The sequence below is a fragment of the Anomaloglossus baeobatrachus genome, chromosome 11, assembly GCF_048569485.1.
Source record: "Anomaloglossus baeobatrachus isolate aAnoBae1 chromosome 11, aAnoBae1.hap1, whole genome shotgun sequence".
Taxonomy (NCBI): Eukaryota; Metazoa; Chordata; class Amphibia; order Anura; family Aromobatidae; genus Anomaloglossus; species Anomaloglossus baeobatrachus.
The window spans coordinates 58,028,525-58,053,861 of record NC_134363.1 but is presented as its reverse complement, the minus strand read 5'-3'; the positions used below and the strand labels follow the sequence as shown (position 1 = coordinate 58,053,861).

General features: G+C 46.2%; 1 protein-coding gene across 1 annotated transcript in view; it reads right to left on the bottom strand.

Annotated features, from left to right (window-relative positions):
• Positions 1 to 605: 605 nt before the first annotated feature.
• The window catches only part of LOC142256052 (suppressor of cytokine signaling 3-like), a 94,396-nt gene continuing 69,664 nt past the window's right edge, over positions 606 to 25,337 (bottom strand). Inside the window, exon 2 of the mRNA XM_075327553.1 lies at positions 606 to 1,820. Within this exon, the coding sequence (XP_075183668.1) occupies positions 1,070 to 1,723 (654 nt within the window). The 5' untranslated portion in view covers positions 1,724 to 1,820 and the 3' untranslated portion in view covers positions 606 to 1,069. The remainder of the gene's footprint in view (positions 1,821 to 25,337) is intronic.

The following is a 25,337-nucleotide window of genomic DNA, read 5'->3' as shown; positions in this document are numbered from 1 at the left end:
ACTAATTTCCATGCTAATTCCAAACTTCATTAATTGCAAAACTTCATTTATGACACATTGGTTTCCCACCATAGACGGATGATTTTTGTCCAATGGTAGACAGCCATTCAACTGGTTTAAAGGGTTGTTCTCAAGCCTAGAAGTTATCCCTTACCTACAGGATAGGAGTTAACTTTCAGATCACTGGAAGTGTGACCACCATGGCCTCCATCGATCCAAAGACTCAGAATTCTGAATGGAATGGAGATTGATCATGGACACTAGTACACCATTCATTCTAAACAGGAGCACCGGAGATTTCTGAGCGCACTGCTCGGTTGATCTTCGGCGCTCCTGTTAGAACAAATGGGAAGGCATTGTGATTTATTGACCTTAACTCCATTCAACCGGGGGGGTCTTCAGAGTCCTGGTTCTTAGGAACTTTGGGCTCCATGGTGGTCGAACCCTCAATAATCGGAAAGTTAGCCACTATCCCTTGGATAAGAGATAACTTTGAAGCTTGAGAACACTACTTTTAATTAATTATAAATTAAAGCACTCCTTTAATCCAACAAAGTCAATTAATTTACCCATTATATAGACATAAGGCCATGAATAACAACAAGTCAAGTGAATCAATAACTTTAATATCTGAAAGTAACAAGGGTATAGTTTATCTGTTGACTTTTAACTTGTTATTTTGCCTAATGTCATATATTGTTCCTGTAAAGACATCATGCTCCTTATGTCACCAAGTCTTCGAGATGCTGATAAATTAATACAGTAAGGAAATAAATGTGAAAAACATAAAATACATGGCATTTGAATATCAGCAACATGTTCCTTCTAAGTAAAGGCCATATATCTCTCTGTATAAAGAAATATTCTACTGTTTTCTGCACCAGGATTTTTTTTCTTGGGAAGATATTTTCTGTGGCTTTTGAACAAGTTGTTTTGTATTTTTCCTTTTCCGTATGACCTCCTACCAAGCGTAAGAAAACATGAAAACAAAGGTCCTGTAGGCATTTTATTTAAGAGACTGCCATAAGGTTAGTTTAATAGCCTCTTCTTGAGATGTTTTCCAGTTTATCTAGTTTTGAAAGGCATTTCGAAGCATCTTGGAAACAGGAAGTTCCTCCAAATTCCCGTCGGATCCAGACTCTTCTGCCGGCATGTTGGCCACCACTGTCCTTTTGCATAAATACTGTAGAGACACCACTTTACAATTTAGCGGTTGTGTAAGCATTAGAGGGACAGGATGCTCTTTCCCTTCAATGTAGCACAGATTAGAGTCAGATTCTCCTGCTGCCGTCAAGCGCATATAATGTTCAACCAGCTTCACCACACAAGGAAATGTTGGAGGACTTTCAGCTCCTGCTACTGTCTCCAAGTAGAAAGAAGTGCCCTCTAGCTTAATACGTAGATTGGTAATGCCAGCAGATGTGCGAAGGCTGAGGGTGAAAAGGTGGTGATGGTCGGAAGAGTCTCGAATAAGAAATGATCCAACTGGCTGATCAGATAACAGCTTTTTGGCTTCAGTACCGGAGAGGGTACTCCAGTAGTAACCACTGGCCTCCAGCCTCTCAAGTGCAGTCTCCACCCTTTCATAGTCTCCACAGAAAGATTTGTAGTGGTAAGACAGCTGGGCAGCCTGTGAGCTCATGGCTGCAAGGATGGATGATGGACAAAAGCAGCGATGGAAGCAACTCCAGCGAAGTGTGACCATCGTCAAACTAATGAACATGGACGGCTGCACGTTTCGAGATGAAAGACCCAGGCTGGTTGTGCTTAATTCTTTGCACCGCTTTATGTGCTCACCTGTGTCCACCTTCCCAGTTCATCTGTAAGTTGAAAGAAAACAAGAAATTAATTAAGATGTGCAACAATAACAAAAAATCAGTATAATGTGCTATAGCTTAATATTTTCTTCAATTAAAAGAGTTTCTTTGATGCTAGTCACTACTAACAGGTAGTGCAAATGGTAGAGTAGTCAGGAAAGCTAAGGTCTGGTAACAGGAGGCCATGTATGGATACAGGGAGTACACAGAAGTGTAGTCAGGTTATGATCCGAGGGTCAGAATTCTAAGAAGGCACATAATGAATTCAGGAAGTAAACTGAGACGTGGTCAGGTAACGGTCCGAGGTCAAAATCCGGGAGGTCATGACAGGAACAAGGAGCGGGCAGAGAGCACTCAAACAACAGTCCAGGGTCAGAAAACCAAGATCAGGCCACAGTCAGTAACTCAAGCCAACAGCACAACAGCAAAACCAGAATGTACAACTGGCATGCCCACTAAAGAAACAGAGAAATTACCCAGAGGATAGAACACCTGAGCAATCAGCACCTCCCAGAACCAGCATGGAAGACAGCACTGTCAATCAACCTGACAGCCAGAAGCTCAGGAAAATACAGCAGAGCATCTCCTAATATACAAGATGCTCTGCACAGCACATAGGAATCGTGACAGTTTCTTTGTATCCCCGGCATAGTATTGATATTAAATCTAGTTTTAGGCAGGTAACAAGCTGTGCAAAGCAGGAGATCTCATTTGGCTAGATGAGAGGCCTATGACTGGGGCGCAAGGAGAAGTATTCCTCCTTAAATTCCCAATCAGGGTTCTCTCACCTAGCTAAATCAGATCTCCTGCTTTGCACTGAAAAGGGGCAACACCCCTAAACATGTATCTCCTAATGGAGCTTTTGGTTTGACTTTTTATCCTAAGTTGTGGCAAGGCTTGTTAAAGAGTCGATATTGACTTTTAGGATTGCTACATCCATTAGGTGCCACCTTTTGAGGATATTTGCATATTTAATTCAAAGAGGAGCATTGCATGGCCTATAAATCTCCTTACGCATCTAAAAAAACCTGACCAACAAATTCTTACTTTTTTGGTCCTCGCAAATTGGAGTTCCATGAATGTTGACAGGCAAGGCTCAGACACCGGGAAGTTGTGGTCATGCTCAGTAACCTGCATACTTAATAACCCATCATATTCCATTCACACATTTCCAGGTTAGTCATGACATCTGCTCTTGGCAAAAGTCCCCTGAGTGGTGGAGACTATGAAGACGAGAATTTGGTTTTGTTGTCTTAGACAACACGTGGTTGTTAAGCCTGATTCCATGCATTTATTCGAGACTTTCAAAATAATGTTGATGTTTTGTATATTTTACAGAATTTATAATAATCTATATTATTTAGGAGAAAGGCTATTACTGAACCCCATCATGTCCGAAAATCTACTTTACAGTAGAAGAATGTGAATTGTCTTCTGCTTATCCCGATTATGAGCTGTTTTTGCCCTTTAAAATTTGTGGTTTTTCTTCACACTTTCTAGTATTTGATACTGTTATATGCCTATCATGGTGACTCATTTGTACATGTTGTACCAGAAATTTTTCAGGTCAGTGATTCATTCTTTATTATCCCTTCTCGTTAATTCTCATGGAAATTCATTTTCATTCACGGTTATGAATACCACATGGCTTTTCCTATCCTTAAGTTCTCTCTTTGGATAATGTCTGTGCCTCTGAAGGCTAGAGAACTGTGGTGCAGTTTGAGCAGACCACGGATGAGTCTTTTAAAACTTGATGTTATTAGTAATTTTTTTCGCTTACAGTCTACAGTCTTACCAAATTAGAAACCCAGTACCGGGGTGTGACTGTAGGTGGTGCAGAAATTGTGGTCACACCTTGGCCCTGAAACCTTAGATGATGACTAATGAAAGTTTGTGTCCTATTTGATGGGACCAGTACTATAATTAATACTTTTATAGATTTTGTATTGGGCCACTAGACCATTAAATTGCACCGTTTACTCTAGATTTTCTTGAAAAGAGTTGTTGGTTGTATGATGTAGAACATAAAATTTAGCCAATGTTTGATAGTAATATCACTGTGAAGAATATGGTGAGGAATATGACATTACACACCATCATCAACTTTTCACTTACACACATCCAGCCCTGCAGCAAGGAGAAATCACCCAGATCCGGTCACCAAATGGCAGGTGACAGAATCCAATTAAGAATAAAGAAGAAGCTCTAGCCAGAGCAAACCCCCTGCTGACCAAATAATTCAGCTAGGGAAATGGACGGGCAACTACAAGTTTTACAAGCAGCTTCAAACACACTCTGAAGTCCATATGGGACAAAGCTACAATATTGGAGAGCGCATCGCTTTCACCGATAGGGCAGTTGGTTAATTGGTTTGTTCTTAATTTTGGGACTGATCCTCAAATCACAATCAAATATTGTCCAAGGAGGTGGAAACCTAGAGAACCACAAGGAAAGGGCTCCATAAAGATGATTACATCACTGGGAAAGGCTGTGCCCCATAGTCAGTGGTTTTCTTCTTAGGGGTGCTTCACACACAGCGAGCTCGCTGCCGAGATCGCTGCTGAGTCACGCTTTTTGTGACGCAGCAGTGACCTCATTAGCGATCTCGCTGTGTGTGACACTGAGCAGCGATCTGGCCCCTGCTGCGAGATCGCTGCTCGTTACACACAGCCCTGGTTCGTTTTCTTCAAAGGCGCTCTCCCACTGTGACACACAGATCGCTGTGTGTGACAGCGAGAGAGCGACAAATGAAGCGAGCAGGGAGCAGGAGCCGGCGTCTGACAGCTGAGGTAAGCTTGTAACCAAGATAAACATCGGGTAACCAAGGTGGTTACCCGATATTTACCTTAGTTACCAGCCTCCGCAGCTCTCACGCTGCCTGTGCTGCCGGCTCCGGCTCTCTGCACATGTAGCTGTTGTACACATCGGGTTAATTAACCCGATGTGTACAGCAGCTAGGAGAGCAAGGAGCCAGCGCTAAGCAGTGTGCGCGGCTCCCTGCTCTCTGCACATGTAGCTGCATTACACATCGGGTTAATTAACCCGATGTGTACTGTAGCTAGGAGAGCAAGGAAGCGGTGTGCGCTGGTAACTAATGTAAACATCGGGTAACCATACCCGATGTTTACCTTAGTTACCAGTGTCCGCAGCTTCCAGACGCCGGCTCCGTGCAAGCGCAGCGTTGCTTGCACGTCGCTGCTGGCTGGGGGCTGGTCACTGGTCGCTGGTGAGATCTGCCTGTTTGACAGCTCACCAGCGACCATGTAGCGATGCAGCAGCGATCCTGACCAGGTCAGATCGCTGGTCGGATCGCTGCTGCATCGTTAAAGTGTGAAGGTACCCTTAGTTGTGAAGAGCAGAGCCACCTATGGGCCAAGACCATTCCCATATAAAGGTGGCGTTGGCACTCAGAAAGTGTCCATTGCCAAATACAGCTGATACATGCAGATACTTGCAGTCCTCTCCTTGACAAGTCTTCCATTATTGCATGTGTAAACCTAGATTAGAGTAGCGTTTCAGTGGCAGGTATTCCTGGTTGACCTTGCTAGGGGGTGGAAAACCTGAGCTGACCAGTAGGGATCAGGGTAGGTAAGAAAACAATAGTCTGGCAATCAGATGAAAGAATCTGCAATCTAGTCTACAGACTACTTGAGAAATGCTTGATATCTTGCAAATTGTCTAGTAACTGTATAGGCATTTAAAATTGTGATAAGATTGGAGTTCCTTATGATTTTGCACATTTCAGTCTTTGCACGTGTCTCTGATTTTATATATATATTGTGACGTAGCGACCACCAACGTGGTAAATAATCGCTATATGTCACAGTGGAGAAGGTATCTGCGATATCTAGACGAAAAAGGTTGCTATGGGACTTGTAGTCCACAAAGGCTTCTTGCTACACATAAGGGTCAGGTTCCCTTTAATAATCCCAAGGTGCTCTGTAGGGCAGAGATTTACAGACCTCCACCTGTGGGTGTGGCTCGAGGGGTTAAAGCAATCCAGTCTCAGAACCTGGGTGGAGTGTGTCTAGAGAGTCTGGATAGAGACTAGCTCTAGACTTCCAGCGTGTGTGTGCTGGGAGAGAGTGAGAGCAGAGCCGAGAGCTCTGCATGGAGCAACTTGTGTGGAGGCTGAGCACGGGGCTCCGATATTAAGTCTGAGCCGAGACTGAGGTGAGTGCAGCCAGACCAGGGCTGTAGGGCCGAACCTCTCCTGGAGGAGACACAGACCCGTGGTCTGCAGAGGGCCCTGGGGCCGAGAAGGAACCTCAGCTAAGAGGTGTCTGCTACCAGGTGCCTGAGAGTGAGGAAAGTGGTTAAACGTCCACTATGAACTTGTATTAGAGTCTGCTCTGTAAGCTGCAGAGCAAGAAGCCTGGAAAAGCTCCAGGCCTGCGTGGAGCGATTATAAGTCTGTGGATCCTCCTGGAACAGCCGAACGGGGCATCGTAAGACCGTCTCCTACGGCAAGGGGTGCCTGTGTGACGGGGACCCGTATGGTCGGTGCATAACCCGCCTGTGTTCCGGATGAATTTACATGTACAGCAAGGACAATAAAGCTGTTTGGATCGGACTATTTGAGTCACGGCGTCTTTGTAGTCCTGGGGGACCCCCACCCCGCTACATTATGGTGGAGAATGCGGGCATGCAGCCTGGTTGCTAGGGGCAATGGCATAGGACATATTCCTGTGGATACGGACTGCTTGCTGTGGATCGGCGGGTCCACGAAAATTTTTTGAAGCGGTTTGCGGTGGATCGGTGGGTCCACAAAAATTGTCTGCGCACTCAAGCAGCTGGTGCTGGATCAGTGGGTCTGCAGTGGTGAGAGACCAGTGACTGGAGGTTCCAGGCCAGCCGGAATTGTGAGGCCCTGCTTGGTGAGCAGTGATACACCACAGGCTGGAGACCCTGGTTGTACGGGCGGTACAACCCGGAAAGCATGGAGGAGCTCCTGAACCAGCTGCTACAGAGTCAGCAGCATCAACAGCATGGGCCAGGAGGTCCAGCGACAGCAGTGGGGGCTGAAAGCCAAAAAGAGGGATTGGTCCCTGCGGACATTGTGGAACAGCAGGAGCTGTCAGAGTGTAGCGATGTCGCAGCCATGAACCAGTTTGAGCGTTCCCTTCGGGGGCCAGTATGGACACTGGGTGCCCAGGGAGATAAGGGCGAACAGTGTGAACTGGGGGCTAAGGACATTGCATGGAAACCCCAAAAGGGGGCGGAGTCCCAAAAAGGGGTGGTTGCCCAAAAGTGGGCGCAGTCCCAAAAAGGGGTGGTTGCTCAAAAGGGGGCGGAGGCCCGGAACGGGGTAGTTACCCAACAGGGGGCGGGACCTCAGAAAGTGGTGGTGATCCACAAGGGGGTGGAGCATTCAAAATCCGAACAGAGGGACTATAGCAAGGGGCAATGGGATTCGCCTTACCTATGTCCTACCTGCGGTATAGGATATCCATCCGATGTGAGGCCACAGAAGTGCTCCGTGGACTTGAATGGGCTAAGTGTGTCTGGTCTGTTAGACCCGGGTAGCCAGTTGACCTTAGTGAGACCCATGTCCGATCTCCATTTTATGGTGGGTAGGACAATAGAAGGACGTTGTGTGCATGGGACCACTAAGGAATATCCTCTGGCCAGGGTGATGATTCAGACGGCCAAACGTATGGGGCGCCCTGATGTGGGTGTAGCTCCGGATCTGCTATATCCGGTTGTCTTAGGACAGGACTTTGAGTTCTTTCGGGACTTATGGAAGACAGAGGCCGGGACCGATTGCACAGGAATAAGTTGGCTCCCGTCTACGGAAGCCTCTTTTCCTCAAGAGGTTATACAGGTTCCCGGTGGGACATTGAGGTACACTGAGGAGGAGGTACCTCCACGTAAGGACAGTCCTGAGTTAGGGGTGACCAAAGATAATGGGGGACATGCCCAACGTAGCGACATGACCGTTAAAGTAACCAATGGTAGTGTGACCGTTGAAAACGGGAGAGCTCCAGACAAGGGGTCCGACACCTGGTTAAGTGGGGACGTGGTAGTCCAGAACACCAGGGGGAGTGACGATGACTCCAGAATAGACACTGACGTTACTAAAGTGACAAATGAGTACAGTGACAGACTGATGAGCAAAGAGGGGAAATCCTCCTCCAGTCGCCGAAGGCGCAACAGGCGCAGAAGGGCGAAGCAAGCTACAACCTCAGAAAATAAGGACCAGGTAGAGACAGTGTCGTGTATGTCTGCCCACAGTGCAGATTTCCTTCTAGAATCTGAGTGTACAGAGGAGGTTAAGAAAGGCACGTTGCTGATAGCAACCGCTAATGTAGAGTCGGACAGCAAAATCATGCAAAAGAAAGATGTGTCTGTGCTGGAACTGACACATTGTAACGATGGAATTCACCAGGGTGAAATTGCAGGGAAAGAACCGACCAAAGAAGTAATGGCGGTGTCTTCTATAATTTCCAAGCATGAATCTGGTGGTCTGTCGGATGAAGGCGCTGTAGGAGATGACATACTACAGAGTAATCTAGGAGAAGTAAACCTAGACAGTGTTGACGGAGCACAAATCCACAAAGGTCCTGGTGAGCGGACCGGTAAGCTACCCAGTGGTGAGGTGTTGAATGTTGAAAATGGTGCCAAGATTCTGGGAAGAATAGAGTACCGTGCTGAAGGGCGTGACACCCTGGCAGAGGATGACACTGCAAAGACCCAAGAGGAAGTTGGAGGGAATGCAGTGAAGTCCCAAGGCACGGCTGGTGCTGTAAAAATGGAAAGAGCCTCTGAGGAAGAGGTGAAGATCGGACGTAAGGTCTCATCAGGAGCTGAGAACCTGACTGACTCAGTGGGTAAGACCGAGAATATGGAGGAAGACAAGAGACCTCAGGAACAGTCTAGTGTCCTTGACAGTGAAGGAAGCAGACCAGTCTTCAAGTGCTGGATAGACGTGCCAGAGGACTTAAGAGAAGCTTGTGCCAGTGAGAGGGTGCATGAGAGATTCCAGAAGGCCGTAAGGGCCTGTAAAGTGTACTTTGCCGCAGAGACTAATCGGTTGGTGGTGTGCTCTTTTAGTGACGTCACAAAGAAGCGAGTGGCCATCCTAAGTGACATGCACCTCCGGTGTCTTCGTACGAAGTGGCTCATCACTGCCAGGAAGGAGGCAGAGGCCAGACGCTTGGCGCAGCTGACCACAGGGTTTCAAGAAGTGGTGGTTGTGAAGACAACATTGATCGGGCTGGCATTGAGAGCGCTAAGAAATAACATTAAGAAAGCCAGGAAGGTTCCAGGGGTTACAGCTGTACACTTCGAAAAAGACAGCGGAACCTTCCGTATCTATGGAAAAACTGCAGAAGCGGTGAAGACCGCTCGACGGTTATTAGAGTTTGTTGAAGAGAGCATCCAAGTGCCCAAGGAGATGGTTATGAGGCTTATTGGAAGACATGGAAGAGCCATGCAGGAGATGGTTGATAAAACTGGCGTGACGAGAGTAAGAATTGATATTCATAATGAAGCCAGGATACCCTGTGAAATCGGTATTGTTCCCGGTGCCATTGCGGGAACGACAGAGTGTGTTGCAGATATACGAGTCCTCCTAGAATACCGCCTGGGATACTTGGATGACTTAAAACAGTTAAATTTAGAAAGACAGGGAATTGCGGACCAACTCCGCCAAGTTGGTGGGGGATGGCGACCCTATAGGGGCTATGGACCCGAAGAGGAAGGTAGCTCGCTCGATGAACAGGTTACCTCAGAGGGCGAAAGAAAGTCTGTTGATAAAATGAGCCGGGGTCACAGAGGACCCGGATATTTATCAGACTATAGTACGGACTCTGAAGGGTCTCCGTCCTGCGAGACACAATCTGAAGGACTGAATGAAAGGAGGGCTGCAGCGTCAGCCAAAGACGCTGACAAAAAAGTACGCTATCCGAGGCCCAGACGAAGATGCCCGGGTAGAAGAGCCCGTGAGAGAGCGGTGAACGGCTCATGCGGACGACCTAGTTATGGCGTCTCGTCTATCATCTCCTCGCGGAGGCTCCTCGATAGTGAGGCCCCTAGTGGTCAGGTTAGCTCAGGGACTGACAGGACGATGGTGCCGACTAGGGGAGAATCTCACTCTTGCACAGACCTTAGGCGAGAGCCTTGGAGGGATGGGTCTGGTCGGGGACCGTGTCTGGGAAGTGGATTTCCTGTGCCGTCTTTGGTGACGGACGGTCTGGCGAAACCGGAAGCTCGAGGGTGTCCTGAGGGGCCCTCTTGCCTGTTAGCGCACAGTGGCCCTGATGCCCTGTCTCGGGGCCCCTCGAGGGTATCGAGTGTTCAACCCTACCAGTTTGAACAGAGGGGGGGGATATGTGACGTAGCGACCACCAACGTGGTAAATGATCGCTATATGTCATATGTGTGTCTAGAGAGTCTGGATAGAAACTAGCTCTAGACTTCCAGCGTGTGTGTGCTGGGAGAGAGTGAGAGCAGAGCCGAGAGGTCTGCATGGAGCAACGTGTGTGGAGGCTGAGCACAGGGCTCCGATATTAAGTCTGAGCCGAGACTGAGGTGAGTGCAGCCAGACCAGGGCTGTAGGGCCGAACCTCTCCTGGAGGAGACACAGACCCGTGGTCTGCAGAGGGCCCTGGGGCCGAGAAGGAACCTCAGCTAAGAGGTGTCTGCTACCAGGTGCCTGAGAGTGAGGAAAGTGGTTAAACGTCCACTATGAACTTGTATTAGAGTCTGCTCTGTAAGCTGCAGAGCAAGAAGCCTGGAAAAGCTCCAGGCCTGCGTGGAGCGATTATAAGTCTGTGGATCCTCCTGGAACAGCCGAACGGGGCATCGTAAGACCGTCTCCTACGGCAAGGGGTGCCTGTGTGACGGGGACCCGTATGGTCGGTGCATAACCCGGCTGTGTTCCGGATGAATTTACATGTACAGCAAGGACAGTAAAGCTGTTTGGATCGGACTATTTGAGTCACGGCATCTTTGTAGTCCTGGGGGACCCCCACCCCGCTACAATATATATATATATATATATAATTGCCTTATTCTGTCTGTCTGTCTGTCTTGCTCCAAAATTGTGTCATCGTGACAGTGTCATAAAAGTGACAACTGTCGGATTGGCCGCTGGGCTCGCCCTGGCCCCGCCCCCCCACGGATTGGCCGCTCGCCTCGGCCTGGCCCCGCCCCCCGCATGGATTAGCCGCTCGCCCCGGCCCTCCGCACACATCGCCCGCTCCAGCGTACATCGGCTCCCGGTACACATGTGCAGGGAGCCGGCATACGCTGACGCCTCGCCCGCTCAGCCCCGCTCCAGCGTACACCGGCTCCCGGTACACATGTGCAGGGAGCCGGCACCCGGCCCTCCGCACGCATCGCCAGCTCCAGCGTACACCGGCTCCCAGTATACATGTGCAGGGAGCCGGCACCCGGCCCTCCGCACGCATCGCCTGCTCCAGCGTACATCGGCTCCCGGTACACATGTGCAGGGAGCCGGCATACGCTGACGCCTCGCCCGCTCGCCCCCGCCACACGTTGGCACTCGGCCCCGCCCCCGGTGGACATAACCTTGCGATGCTGGGATCGTGACGGAGCTGGTGTACGCTGGTAACCATGATACACATCGCGTAACTATAGGAAGCGCTTCCCTTAGTTACCCGATGTGTATCATGGTTACCAGCGAACACCGGCTCCCGGTACACATGTGCAGGGAACCGGCATATGCTGCGGTCAATAATGAAGTGTCATGCAGCGGTGAAAGAGTTAAAGACACTGCAAGACACTTCATTATAGGCAGCGGGCACCCCCAGAAGAGAGCAGACAGAAGAAAGAAGACCCCGCAGTCATACTCACCAGACGCCGACCGGGAGCAGGTGAGCGCATCAAGGTCCTGCAGCGGCGGAACACACACACACACACACACACACACACACACACACACACACACATCAGATCACACTCGCTCACTCTCACACACACCTCACGCACACATCAGATCGCATCCACACACTCACAACATCCAATGATATCGCTTACTTCTCGGCGGCGATACTGTGCGTGCAGTGACCTTCCAGGACCTGCCGGAGGATCACATGGCCGGAAGCATGTGGTATCTCCGGATGTTGTGAGTGTGTGAGCGCGTATGTGCGATATCGTCAGTGTGTGTGTGCGTGTATGCGATCGGGTGTGTGTGTGCGTGTATGTGATCGGGTGTGTACGTGTATGCGATCGGATGTGTGCGTGTATGCGATCGGATGTGTGCGTGTATGCGATCGGATGTGTGCGTGTGTTCGGATGTGTGAGTGTATGCGATCGGATCTGTGAGTGTCGGCAGAAGGCAGAGGAGCACGACGTGCAGCACAGCTGCTGGGACCGCCCACCGGAGGGCACAGGGAGAAGTGGGGTGTGAGTGTATGCGATCAGATGTGTGCGTGTATACTGTCTGATATGTGACTGTGGAGCACGATGGGGAGTGCGCAGCATGGGGGATGGAGCACAATGGGGGGTGCGCAGCATGGGGGATGGAGCACGATGGGGGGTGCGTAGCATGGGGGATGGAGCACGATGGGGGGTGCGTAGCATGGGGGATGGAGCACGATGGGGGGGTGCGCAGCATGGGGGATGGAGCCCGATGGGGGGTGCGCAGCATGGGGGGTGCGCAGCATGGGGGATGGAGCACGATGGGGGGTGCGCAGCATGGGGGATGGAGCACGATGGGGAGTGCGCAGCATGGGGGATGGAGCACGATGGGGAGTGCGCAGCATGGGGGATGGAGCACGATGGGAGTGCGCAGCATGGGGGATGGAGCACGATAGGAGTGCGCAGCATGGGGGATGGAGCACGATGGGGGTGCGCAGCATGGGGGATGGAGCACAATGGGGGGTGCGCAGCATGGGGGATGGAGCACGATGGGGGGTGCGCAGCATGGGGGATGGAGCACGATGGGGGGTGTGCAGCATGGGGGATGGAGCACGATGGGGGGTGCGCAGCATGGGGGATGGAGCATGATGGGGGTGCGCAGCATGGGGGATGGAGCACAATGGGGAGTGCGCAGCATGGGGGATGGAGCACGATGGGGGGGTGCAGCATGGGGGATGGAGCACGATGGGTGGTGCGCAGCATGGGGGATGGAGCACGATGGGGGGTGCGCAGCATGGGGGATGGAGCACGATGGGGGTGCACACCTCCCCCCAAAACACACACACAGCGCCACACGCGCACTGCACAACACACCACACACACGCATCCTGAAGTATGAAATTGAGCGATGGGAGATGGCGTAAAGCAGCAGGAGGCAGGATAACGGACACCAGACAGCCCGCCCCCCATGTACGATTAACAAGATTTGCATAGGAAAAGGTACCACTTTATAAAGTATTTATTTTGGTCTAAAAGGGGGCACAATAACAATAGGAAGCTTGCTAGAATGCAGCCCACGAGCTGCAGAACGGGAATCTTTTAGGTTTAGTGCAAAATTTCTACTGACAGGTTCCCTTTAAAGTATCGGCAAACCCATCTATATCGATGGGTTCAGCCAAAACTAGTCTAGTGCGTATGGTAGGGCTTCAGTTTCTTCTCAATTAGCACCTCCCATGCCTACTATCAGTCTTTCCTACTTTCTTACTCCAGTAATGGGTTGCCGTACAATGACATTCTCTAGAATATGGGTTTTCCCAAGTGATCCGGTAAGACTGGAAAACAAAGAAACCACAATTCTCCATTTCCAGGAACATCTTAACTATTGAACCAATCTGATTTAGGACGCAGCACAAATGTACCCAAAAATTGATGCTACTTCCATCCATCATGCATATGCTCCGAGTCTTAGAAAGGATCCAGATATGTCATGCATATCCCCCAGCCATAAGTAATGGACGTGAAGCACTTACAAAAGGAATGAATAAGTCAATCTGATATTGCAGGAATTCTGTAATTGAATAAGACAACTAATTTCAGCCTAAAGTCAGACATGGTATGATGTATCGTGTCATAAAAGCAGAGTTAGAGATGCTTATTCCCAGAAAGTAACATTACTTATCTTTATTCTGATTTGTTACCGTCTTACTGGGAAGTGCTCTTCAATTAGCATGTAACAATCATCTACATTTTTAAATACCTGTGCCGCCCAGCCATTTTACAGCAGGAAGGGCAAAAAAATGCCAAATATTAATGATATTGGTGACATCGAAAAAAGCCTTTTCATTGATTCATGTTTATCATCTCATTGTGTTCTAAGCGATTGCCGGTGTGCATTATTCATTTGTTCTAATACTGCCTGTAAACTTCGCAGTGTGACTGTATATTCTAGGTGATTAATAGCTGCTAACACTTTAATGAGTGCTGGCCAAGGCTGAAACCCCAGAGCTGAACGTTACGAGCAGTTGAGCCTGGGCACATCGCTCGCAAGGAAATGACTGTACCTTACACAAAAACAAGGATATCTCTTACTGTCTGACCAAAGCACATAATTAAATGGGATTCCCCGGTCTGAAGTAATAGCATATTGTGCCTAAGGTCATTATTTCCACCTTAGTAATGATTACTTCCTGCTCGAAATGCAAAAAATAAAGCTCTACCGCCCAAACCAAAGTACAGTCTAGAAACATGATCCTTATCAGCACTTCATTGCTACATAAATTAGGCAAGAATTATTAAAGCGGTTTTCCACTTTGTCAAGCCCTTTTTATTAGGACTTTACTCTATCATTTTAGCCTAACCAGAGATCCTTTCCATACTGTGCTACCATTTTTATTTTAAAAAGTCTAAAAAGGTGATCCAACACATAAAAACATCAACTTTTAGTTCATCCTTAAAAAATCATTACAAAAAAATGGAAAGTTGATAAGGTAATCAGGAGATAAAAACTGGTTTATGCATTTCGAGTCAGCAGCCTTAAGGCCTGTCACACGCAGCGACGTATCTAACTATATATCGCCGGGGTCACGGGCTCCGCGACGCACATCCGGCATCGTTAGCGACGTCGTTGCGTGTGACACCAATGAACGGCCGTTAACGATGGAAAATACTCACCAAATCGTCCATCGTTAACATGTCGTTCATTTTCAAAAAATTGTTGATTGTTGAGGACGCAGGTTGTTCGTCGTTCCCGAGGCAGCACACATCGCTATGCGTGACACCTCGGGAACGACGAACTACAGCTTACCTGCGGCCACCGGCAATGAGGAAGGAAGGAGGTGTGTGTGATGTTACGGCCGCTCATCTCTGATCCTCCTCTTCTATTGGGCGGCCGCTTAGTGATGCTGCACGAACCGCCCCCTGAGAAAGGAGGCGGTTCGCCGGCCACAACGACGTCGCAGGCAGGTAAGTCCATGTGATGGCTCCTAACGATATTGTGCACCACGGGCAGCGATTTGCCCGTGACGCACAAACGACAAGGGCGGGTACGCTCGCTAGCGATATCGCTGTAAAGCTCCCTTTAGAGAAGGTTCACAGCGTTTTGTATACAGCATGCTATTACCCTAATTGCCACCCCACCAGGGCAATCGGAAAGATCCGGGTAAAGTACTGAGATTTTTGTATTTAATGGATGCAACAATTCTGGGCTGCTGCAGGCTGCTATTTTTAGGCTGGGGGTGGCTCAATATGCCTGAGAATACCAGCCCCAGCTGTTGGTTTTTATCATGGCTAGATATCAAAATTGGGGGGACTGCATGCTCAGTTTTTAAAAATTATTTATTTAAATAAGTAAAAACATTAATAAATAGGCAGCATGCGATTCCTCTTATTTTGATACACAGCCAAGATAAGCACACGGCTGGGGGCTGCAGCCTGTAGCCGTATGCTTTATCTATACTGGGTATCATAATATGGGGGGCCTAAGACAAATATTTTATTTATTTTTTTCTTTTACCACAATAGACACAGACAGCGACTGTGATAGAAAGCAGTTAGCTGACAGGCTGCCACTCAGTGTGGGGGAGCGTCTGATTGCAACCAATCACAGGCATCGGTGGGTGGGGAAAGCAGCGCATATGCAATTAAGGCGAATGAGCAGCATTGGAAGGGAATGGAAGCCTGGAAGCAGTGTACAGCCTCGACGGTAAGCACAGAGCTCTTGCTCCCAACCCCTACCCCATCTCCCAACATTTTTAATCGCCTGATTCTGGTCCCCATAGACTTATATGGGGACCAGAATCTGGCCCAGAACCGGATTTTAAAAATCATATAACAAGGACCCGATAGTCCACTCATCACTAGTCATAAGCAGACTCAGAGGCAGTAATAAATGCTTTTCGGATAATGAACCTTAATGATTGTATCAATCATACAATGATTAAGGACCATTGTCCAAAACGCGTTTGTAACTAGTCATAAAACACCATGGGTCTTTTTGCATTTTCATAAGATTTTATATCATTTCATTTAATGTGAGCTTTTAGAAAATTATGCAATAAAACTTGAAAATGGATGCTGGAACCCTTCTTTGTCTTAATGGTAATTACAATCCATGTGTTCTTGCTGTGGAGATATTGATTGCTGCTTGTATGTTGCTAGTATTTGGTATAGTGTGATTACTGTACTTTTTGGTGATATATGATAAAATATGCTGTACAGTAGTGTTTATTAATTATTACAATCGATTGTATCTAAGGATACAGAGATATATATGTGTATATATATATATATATACATACAGTATACAATAATATATATATATATATTGTATACTGTATATATATATATATATATATATATATATATATATATATATATATATATATAATATATATATATAGTGATATTCATGAACAGTGAACTCATCAGGAGATGTATCTAAGCCTATTGTGCTATAAAAGCTGGTTTGTATTTTGGGATCTTGGCAATGCGTTAATCTATACTCTATTTTGACCATATTGATAACGTTTCGTTCACCTGTCAAGAAGTGTCTGTTAGGATAATGGGGGAAAGAGGCCCCCATGCTGTCCCTCACACTTGGGGACCTTAGGCTATCCCTAAACTCAGGGTTACTCCTGATGGTGGAGATGCCTGAGTGCCATTCATGGCTATGTTTCTGACCAGTGCTACTCTGATACCCCACTCCCACCAGGGAAGGATGGGACAGGAGTATGATGGAAAACAGATAAAGACAGACAAGGGAAAACCAGAATTTAGCACATTGGACACACACAGGAATAGATAATGAAAGACTCAGGAGCAAAGCAAGAGCAGGAAGGTGACAACATGAAGGCAACAAGGGTTAACATCACAACCGCAGTCAGCAACACATATAACCACTACCAGATAGTCTGGGTCACCACACCTCACCAGACCTGCTAATATAAACTATAGCTGGCATAGAAGGAAGGATCTAGCCAACATATATAAGAGGGAAGCAGATGTGATTGGCTTCCCCACAACATGTGATCAAAGGAGACTAACAAGCAGACTAGCAGAGATTAACTCTGGCTATCCCTCTTGCAAGTCGAAACCCGAGTCTGCCTGCATGATAACAGACACCAGAGAAGTTATCGGGCGGAGTATCAGAATCTGTAGTCTGAATAGAACCTGACGCCGCCATGACAGGTGGCAAAATTTGTAAAACTCTCCATATGGCACTACCAGTCTATGGTTCATTTTTAAGTATTATCCACCAACATTATTGCTAAAACATGATATTCATTTTTTTTTAATGGCTCTTTTAATAAATGACTCCGTAATAACATTGGAATGTAATCACCGGAATGGGATGATTTTCTTGCTGTTCTGCACTATTACACTTGTAATCCCTTAATAAGTATAAGCAGTAATCCAATATGAAAAGCTTCTACCACTCAATATCACAACACCTTATATTGAGTGTCTTGTACAGACTTGTGCCTGGAATCTTACAGAAAGAGGAGATTAGAGTCTTGAATCTTTCCTGGGTGTGTAATATGAAATAGTTACTGCTGGTTCTGCATATAGAAATGTCATATTTCAGAGTTCCATCAGTGTTTCTTTTATCATATTGTCATCAGAATAATTAATTCCATATTATAGAGAGCCATTGACACTAGAAAAAAAACATATTTCTTAAATACTATTCTAGACATTACTATCCACAGTCTGAAATGTGTTACTTGTTGCATCTCTCATTTCCGCTTTCCTATGTTGAGTGTGACAGAATAATCAGAATTATGTCTTTATCTATAACAAGCATGCATTGGTTGTCAATTCCGATGTATGCTTAGTAGGCACTCTCTGCCCTCTGTGAAATATTTATTTTCAGTGCACAGGGACAGTGCACTTCTTCATCGTCTGTAATAAGAAGTGATGAACTGGCAAGAGAGTGCACTGTCACTGTGCATTGCAAGGATAGAACCAATTATTTTGAATCTCTTTATTAATGACCTTGTGGGTGGGATAGATAGTAAAGTGTCAGTCTTTGCTGATTACACCAAACTATGTAGGATATTAAAAATTGACCTTGATAGTACAATATTACAAAAAGATCTGGATAAGATGTCAGAATGGGCAGATACTTGGGAAATGAGATTTAATGTTGATAAATGTAAAGTGATGTAACTAGGATGGAGTATTCCTATAACCGCGTATACATTAAATGGAAGTAAACTCGGGACTACAGAACAGGAGAAGGAATTGGGTATTCTCATTACAAATAAGCTGAGCAGCAGCACTCAATGTCAGGAGCAAGCAAGATTTTAGGGTGTAAAAAGGATTAGATCCCAACATATTGTTACCCCTCTATTAATCACTTGTAAGGCCACATCTGGAATATGGGATTCAGTTTTGGGCTCCACATTTTTAAAAGGACATTCAGAAGTTAGAGTCAGTTCAAAGGCGGCTAACTAGACTACTACAAGTAATGGAGGCCGCCCGTATGATGACAGGTTGAAAAAGTTATATATGCTTAGCTTAGAAAAAAGACGTCTCAGAGGAGATCTCATTTATATATATAAATGCATGTGTGGTCAATATAAAGGACTGGCACATGACTTATTCCTTCCAAAGACAATATAAACCCCTTCAGCCCCGGGGCACTTTCCGTTTTTGCGTTTTTATTTTTTGCTCCCCTTCTTCTGAGAGCCGTAACTTTTTTATTTTTCCGTCAATCTTGCCATATGAGGGCTTGTTTTTTGCGGGACAAGTTGTACTTTTAAATGAAACCATAAGTTTTACCATATGGTGTACTGGAGAACAGCAAAAAAATTCCAAGTGTGGAAAAACTGCAAAAAAAGTGTGATGGCACAATAGTTTTTGGGATGTTTTATTCACGGTGTTCACTATATGGTAAAACTGATGTATGGGTATGATGCCTGAGGTTGATGCGAGTTTGTAGACACCAAACATGTATAGGTTTACTTGTATCTAAGGGGTTAAAAAATTCACAAGTTTGTCCAATAAAAGTGGTGTACGTTTTGCGCCATTTTCCAAAACCCGTAGAGTTCTAATTTTTTGGGATCTATGGCTCAGTGATGGCTTATTTTTTGCATCTCGAGCTGACATTTTTAATGGTATTATTTTTGCGCAGATGCTACATTTTGATCGCTTGTTATTGCATTTTGCGTAAAACTTGCGGCGACCAAAAAACGTAATTTTGGCATTTGGAATTTTTTTGCCACTACGCCATTTACCAATCAGATTAATTGATTTTATATTTTGATAGATCGGGCATTTCTGAACGCGGCGATACCAAATATGTGTATATTTATTTATTTTTTAACCCTTTAATTTTCAATGGGGGGAAAGGGGGGTGATTTGAACTTTTAGTTTGTTTTTTTTATTTTTAAAACTTTTTTTTACTTTTTTTTTATTTTACTAGTCCCCCTAGGGGGCTATAGCGATCAGCAATCCGACCGCTCTCATCTATCTGCTGATCACAGCTATACAGCTGTAAACAGCAGATACAGTCACTTCCTGTTTCACTCTGCTCCGGGCCGAGGGAAAACGAAAGTGAAACGTCATAGCTGCAGGCGTCATCACATGACCCTGTGGTACGATGGCAACCACCGAAAGTCACGTGATCGCGCACGTGACTTCCGATGGGGGCGATGGTAAGTGAAAATCATGACTGCGCGTATATACATCTCGCTGCCAGACTTTGGCAGCGAGATGTAAGGGGTTAGTGTTACGGGTGTAATGCGATTCCACTCGTAACATGCAGGCACACATGTCAGCTGTTGAAAACAGCTGATATGTCTGCCAATCAACGCCGCCTGCCCGCGGCAGGGGGCGGGGGTTAACGGGACAAGCTCCATGATGGATATATCCGTCCATGGTTGTGAAGGGGTTAAGGACCAGGGGGCACTCACTGCGAGTGGAAGAAAAGCGATTCCAGCAGCTAAATAGGAAAGGGTTCTTTACAGTTAGAGCAGTCAGACTGTGGAATGCCGACCACAAGAGGTAGTAATGGCAGATACTATAAAGGCTTTTAAAAAAGGGCTGGATGATTTCCTCAGTACACACAACATTGTTGGTTATAAATGACTTAGTGACCAAAAGTAGAACTGGTGGAGGAAGGTTGATCTAGATGGACCTAGGTCTTTTTTCAACCTAACTAACTATGTAACTATGTAGCAGGGAGAGCAGACATTAGCCCCACCCTCAAACAGTGGGCAAATTGTGGTCCGTGGCCCTGACAGGAACAGCCAAAGTGCCGGATGTGGCCCGTGAACAGAGAGAGCTGGAGGGCTGAAAACAGTAGTCCACTGTCCACACTATTTGGCTGTTCTGTCCTGCTTGGTGTCCTGATTTCACCATTATCTGGATCTTCAGGATGCAGATATCAGTGGATATAGTGGTGGAGGATACAGCTGACGGCTTCTTCTTCGACCATTCAACGTGTGTCACTGAGTCATAAGACGTGATGATGAAATCACTGCACCGTGTGTACTGTACAGGGAGTCAGTGCACACAGCAAAGGCTGGAGCAGAACATCTGTGAAGGTGTGTATGTTCTTACTTTATACAGGGAGCTGTATGGGGCATCATACTTAATATAAGGGGGCTTTGTGTGGGGAATCATACTGTATTAAGGGTGTTGTCTGTGTTCTCATACTGTATATAAAGGGCTGTGTGGGTGGGGGTTCATATTGTATATTGGGGGCTGTGTGAAGGCTCATACTTTATATTGGTTGGTCTTTGTGGGGGTTCATATTGTATATAGGGACTCTGAAGACCTTCATAATGTATATGGGGGTTGTAATGTCTATTGTACTGCACATAAGGGGGCTCATACTGTACAATGAGGGCTTAAGGGCCTTCATGCTTTATATAGGGAAGCTGTGAGGACCATGATACTGTGGAGGGAACTGTGGTGGGTATTTTATGGTTTGGGGGCTCTGGAGTATCATACTGTGTGTAGGGGGCCTGTGAGACCATGTGCGTGGCGCTGTGAGGACTATCATAACATGAGAGGCAAGGCAAGGATTGTCATATTATGCAATAATTTGTAAAAGCAAAAAACAATAAAAAATTATAAATGTGTTATACGTGTAATCCAAAGAATAAAGCTGTCTGATCAGTGAATGGCGTACAAAAAAAATTAAAGTTCCTGAATTACTATTTCTTCTTGATTTTGCCTTGCAAAAATTGGAATAGAAAAGAAAGCAATCAAAAAATATTATGTGGCCTAAAATGGTACCAGTTAAAATTTCAACTCATCCCGCAAAAAACAAGCCCTCATATGACTGTCGGGAAAAAAATAACAGAACTACAGTCTTCAAAATTCGGTGATTCAAAAAACCTTTATTTTGATGCACTTTTTTGCCAGTTGATGTAGATTTGGTGCAGGAATATGGTGTATAAATTTCAGCACCAAATCTCCATCGCTTGGGAAAAAAATGCGGTTTTCTGCCAGAAGATGCAGGTCTGTGAATTCAGTTCATCTGTGGTGACATCACTGACTTCAATGAGGTCACCTGAGGTCAGTTTACCTGCAGTCACAGGTGGGGTACCATGGGAACCTCTAGGTAAGATCGCAGATAACCTGAGTTATGTCACAGCTCACAGCTGCGGCTCAGTCAGTTTCTGCCTGAAGCCACAGCGTGTGGTCATGTTCTGTGCTGGCGCGCTGTGATCTCCATATGTAGCAGAGCCAGAATTGTTGTAGGACCTCATGTGGATTATGTTGTAACTGGGTGTCTGGGTTTAATAAATTGGAGAAAGAGGGGTTTTTTTTGTATTTTATTTCAAATAAAGGATTTTTTTGGTGTTTGTGTTTATTTATTTTCACTTAAATATTAGTAATCGGGGGTTTAATAGATACCTCCCATTACTAATCTAGGGCTTAGTGGCAGTTGTGAGCTGTCATTAACCCCTTATATTACCCTGATTGCCACTGCACCAGGGCAATCTGGATGAGCCGGGTAAAGTTCTGGGATTGTCACATGGATGCAACAATTCTGGGTGGCTGCAGGCTGCTATCTTTAGGCTGGGGGTGGGCCTCAATAACCATGTGTCTCCCCAGCCTGAGAATACCAGCCCCCAGCTGTCAGCTTTATTAATTGGGAGGATCGCACACTATTTTTAAAAATAATTTATTGATGTCATGTGGGATTGGATGGCTGGCCCTTAGGGTGGCTTTGCACGTTGCGACATCGCATGTGCGATGTCGATGGGGTCAAATCGAAAGTGACGCACATCCGGCGTCGCAGTCGATATCGCAACGTGTAAAACCTTTTTGATACGATTAACGAGCGCAAAAGCGTCGTTATCGTATCATCGCTGCAGCCTCCGACATTTCCATAATGCCGGTGCAGCGACAGGTGCGATGTTGTTCCTCGCTCCTGCGGCAGCGCACAATGCTGTGTATGAAGCCGCAGAAGCGAGGATCATCACCTTACCTGCCTCCCGGCTGCAATGAGAAGGACGGAGGTGGGCGGGATGTTTACATCCTGCTCATCTCCGCCCCTCCACTTCAACTGGACGCCTGCCGTGTGACGTCGCTGTGACGCCGCATGACCCGCCCCCTTAGGAAGGAGGCGGGTCGCCGGCCAGAGGGACGTCGCACGGCAGGTATGTGCGTGTGAAGCTGCCGTAGCGATAATAATCGCTACGGCAGCTTTCACTAGATGTTGCACGTGCGACAGGGGCGGGACTATCGCTGCAGCATCGGTAACACATTGTTACCGATGTCGCAGCGTGCAAAGCCCGCCTTAGACTGGGGACCCTGCACTGTCCCTCAGCTCATAAGTACAGTTGATGGTAACGAGGTCTGTTATGATCTGGTAACCATGGACAATCACAAAAAATCCCATTAATCAAGAAATAACAAAACCACAAGACTAGTTGGAAACTAAGCTGACCGCAATCCACTATCTATCAGACAACACTAGAAGTAGCAATGGGATTTTCCTGACACACCTAGACACCTCGTCACTGCCGGAGAAACTTGCTACACCTCAAAGATAGAAATGAGGAATCCTAACTAATCCTACTTAGAGCAGTCCCCAAAGAAATAGCAAGCCCCTAACATGCAACAACGGTGATGTAAGAAAACACAATACACAGAAAATATAGATTAGCAAAGGTGAGGCCCGACTTACTACATACAACAGGACAGAACAGATAACTGATTGCAGCCAGCAAAAAACCCTGCAAAAATAAATACCAAACTCCTGATAGGAAAAAAAATACTAAGACCACTGGGTCTTCCCCCGCTATATCAGGTACTCTTGTGCCAGACACTTTAAAGTGAACTGCAGATATAATGGGAAGAAACAAAATCACAGAACAAACAATATTCTAAAGTGCAAATAATCCAAACATGAACAGGGAGCAAGCTCCCTTTCTTGCTGGATAAACTGCCCTGCTCACAAAAGCAGAGAGACAGAGTTTGACATACAAGAAATCAAACACAGAAGCAAATGGAATAAGCAGAAACAACCTTAAGTGCAATTTCAGCAATTAAGCACAGAAACTAGCAAACTTATCTGGAGTAGATTTAGGCACAGAAGAAATTGGAGAAACTGAAGGGAAAACTCCCAGCCATCTTCAGAAGCAACAAGAAAACACCCACCACCGGCGGCCGCCAGGCAGAAAATTCCCTTCTAAATACACTAGGCTGGTCTGCAATAGGACTTCCCGAATTCCCAATTAACTGCAACACCTGTCTGAGTCACAGATTCAGACTCAACTTTATTACCATTCCTGGCCACCAGAGGGATCTCCACACCAGCATCCACTCGGATGACATTGACAACAGAGGTCTGAGACATCAGCGTGACCCTAAGGCTATGTCCGCACGTTGCTTTTTACCTGCTTTTTTGCTGCTTTTTCCACTGCAGCGTTTAATGCCAAAATGGATGTGTTCTGCTTTTCAAGCAAAGTCTATGGGAATTTGGGTTTCTTGTGCCCACTATGCAGTTCAAACTGCAGCCTTTTTGTTGCAGAACTTTGGTCAAAAACTCAGCTTTGCAGTGCAAAACCCAAATGGCAAAAACAATTGACATGTCAATTGTTTTTGCCATTTGGGTTTTGCACTGCAAAGCTGAGTTTTTGACCAAAGTTCTGCAACAAAAAGGCTGCAGTTTGAACTGCATAGTGCGGACAAGAAACCCAAATTCCCATAGACTTTGCTTGAAAAGCAGAACACAACCATTTTGGCATTAAACGCTGCAGTTGAAATAGCAGCAAAAAAGCAGGTAAAAAGAAACGTGCGGACATAGCCTAACTCCTGTCCAAGCCCTGGTGTAATTCCCCGCCCCCTCCTCCACCCAAGGGTTAAGCCAAGACCGTAGTCACAAATCTTACAACTAAAGACGGACATGGAAAAAAAAACAAAACCTCATACACATGGCAATCAAACACAAATGAGCGACAATACGTGCACTGGGGAAAACATAATAAGGTAGGAAGTAAATAGACAACTGGGAAAGTGGGTTCAAGCAACAGTTTTGTGGTAAAAAAAAAAAGTGTTTTTTTTCCTTTTTACGGCTCAATGTTATAAAATTCTGCGAAGCACATGTAGGTTCAGGGTTTTCATCCAATCTCTAGATAATTTCCTTGTAGTTTACTTTCCAAAATGGGGTCACTTGTGGGGGTTTCCACTATTTAGGCACATCAGGGGTTGCTATGTTTTCAAGCCAATTATGCGTTCAAAAATTCAAATAGCGCTACTTCCCTTCAAAACCCTGCCATGCGCCCAAACAGTACAGTACAAACTCCGGAGAAATTGCACATCAAATTGTATGGTCTACTGTCTCCTGTTACCCTTGTGAGCAGTCGCAGACTCACTGGGAAATATTGAAGCGTTCCACAGTTATTATTTTCTATAGTGACACTGGTCAGATTTGTAAAATTTGGACTGGTCAGGAAGGTGAAAAAAGCATGGGTGATGAAGGGGTTAAAGAAAAAAAAGGGGAAAAAAAATCATTACTTTGCGTCTACGTACTAAAATATAATTGAATTCATGAGACATTTCCTTTAAATGTGAATCCATTATGCCCGTGCTTTTATCTTCGACCAATTAATATATGTCTATGTTTTTTAATTTTACTCTCAATACCGCCGGCGTATAATGAGAGATTAATTCCCGGCACTCACGTTCTTTCTTGCTTCATTGCTCCTTTATTAAACATATATATGGATGTCA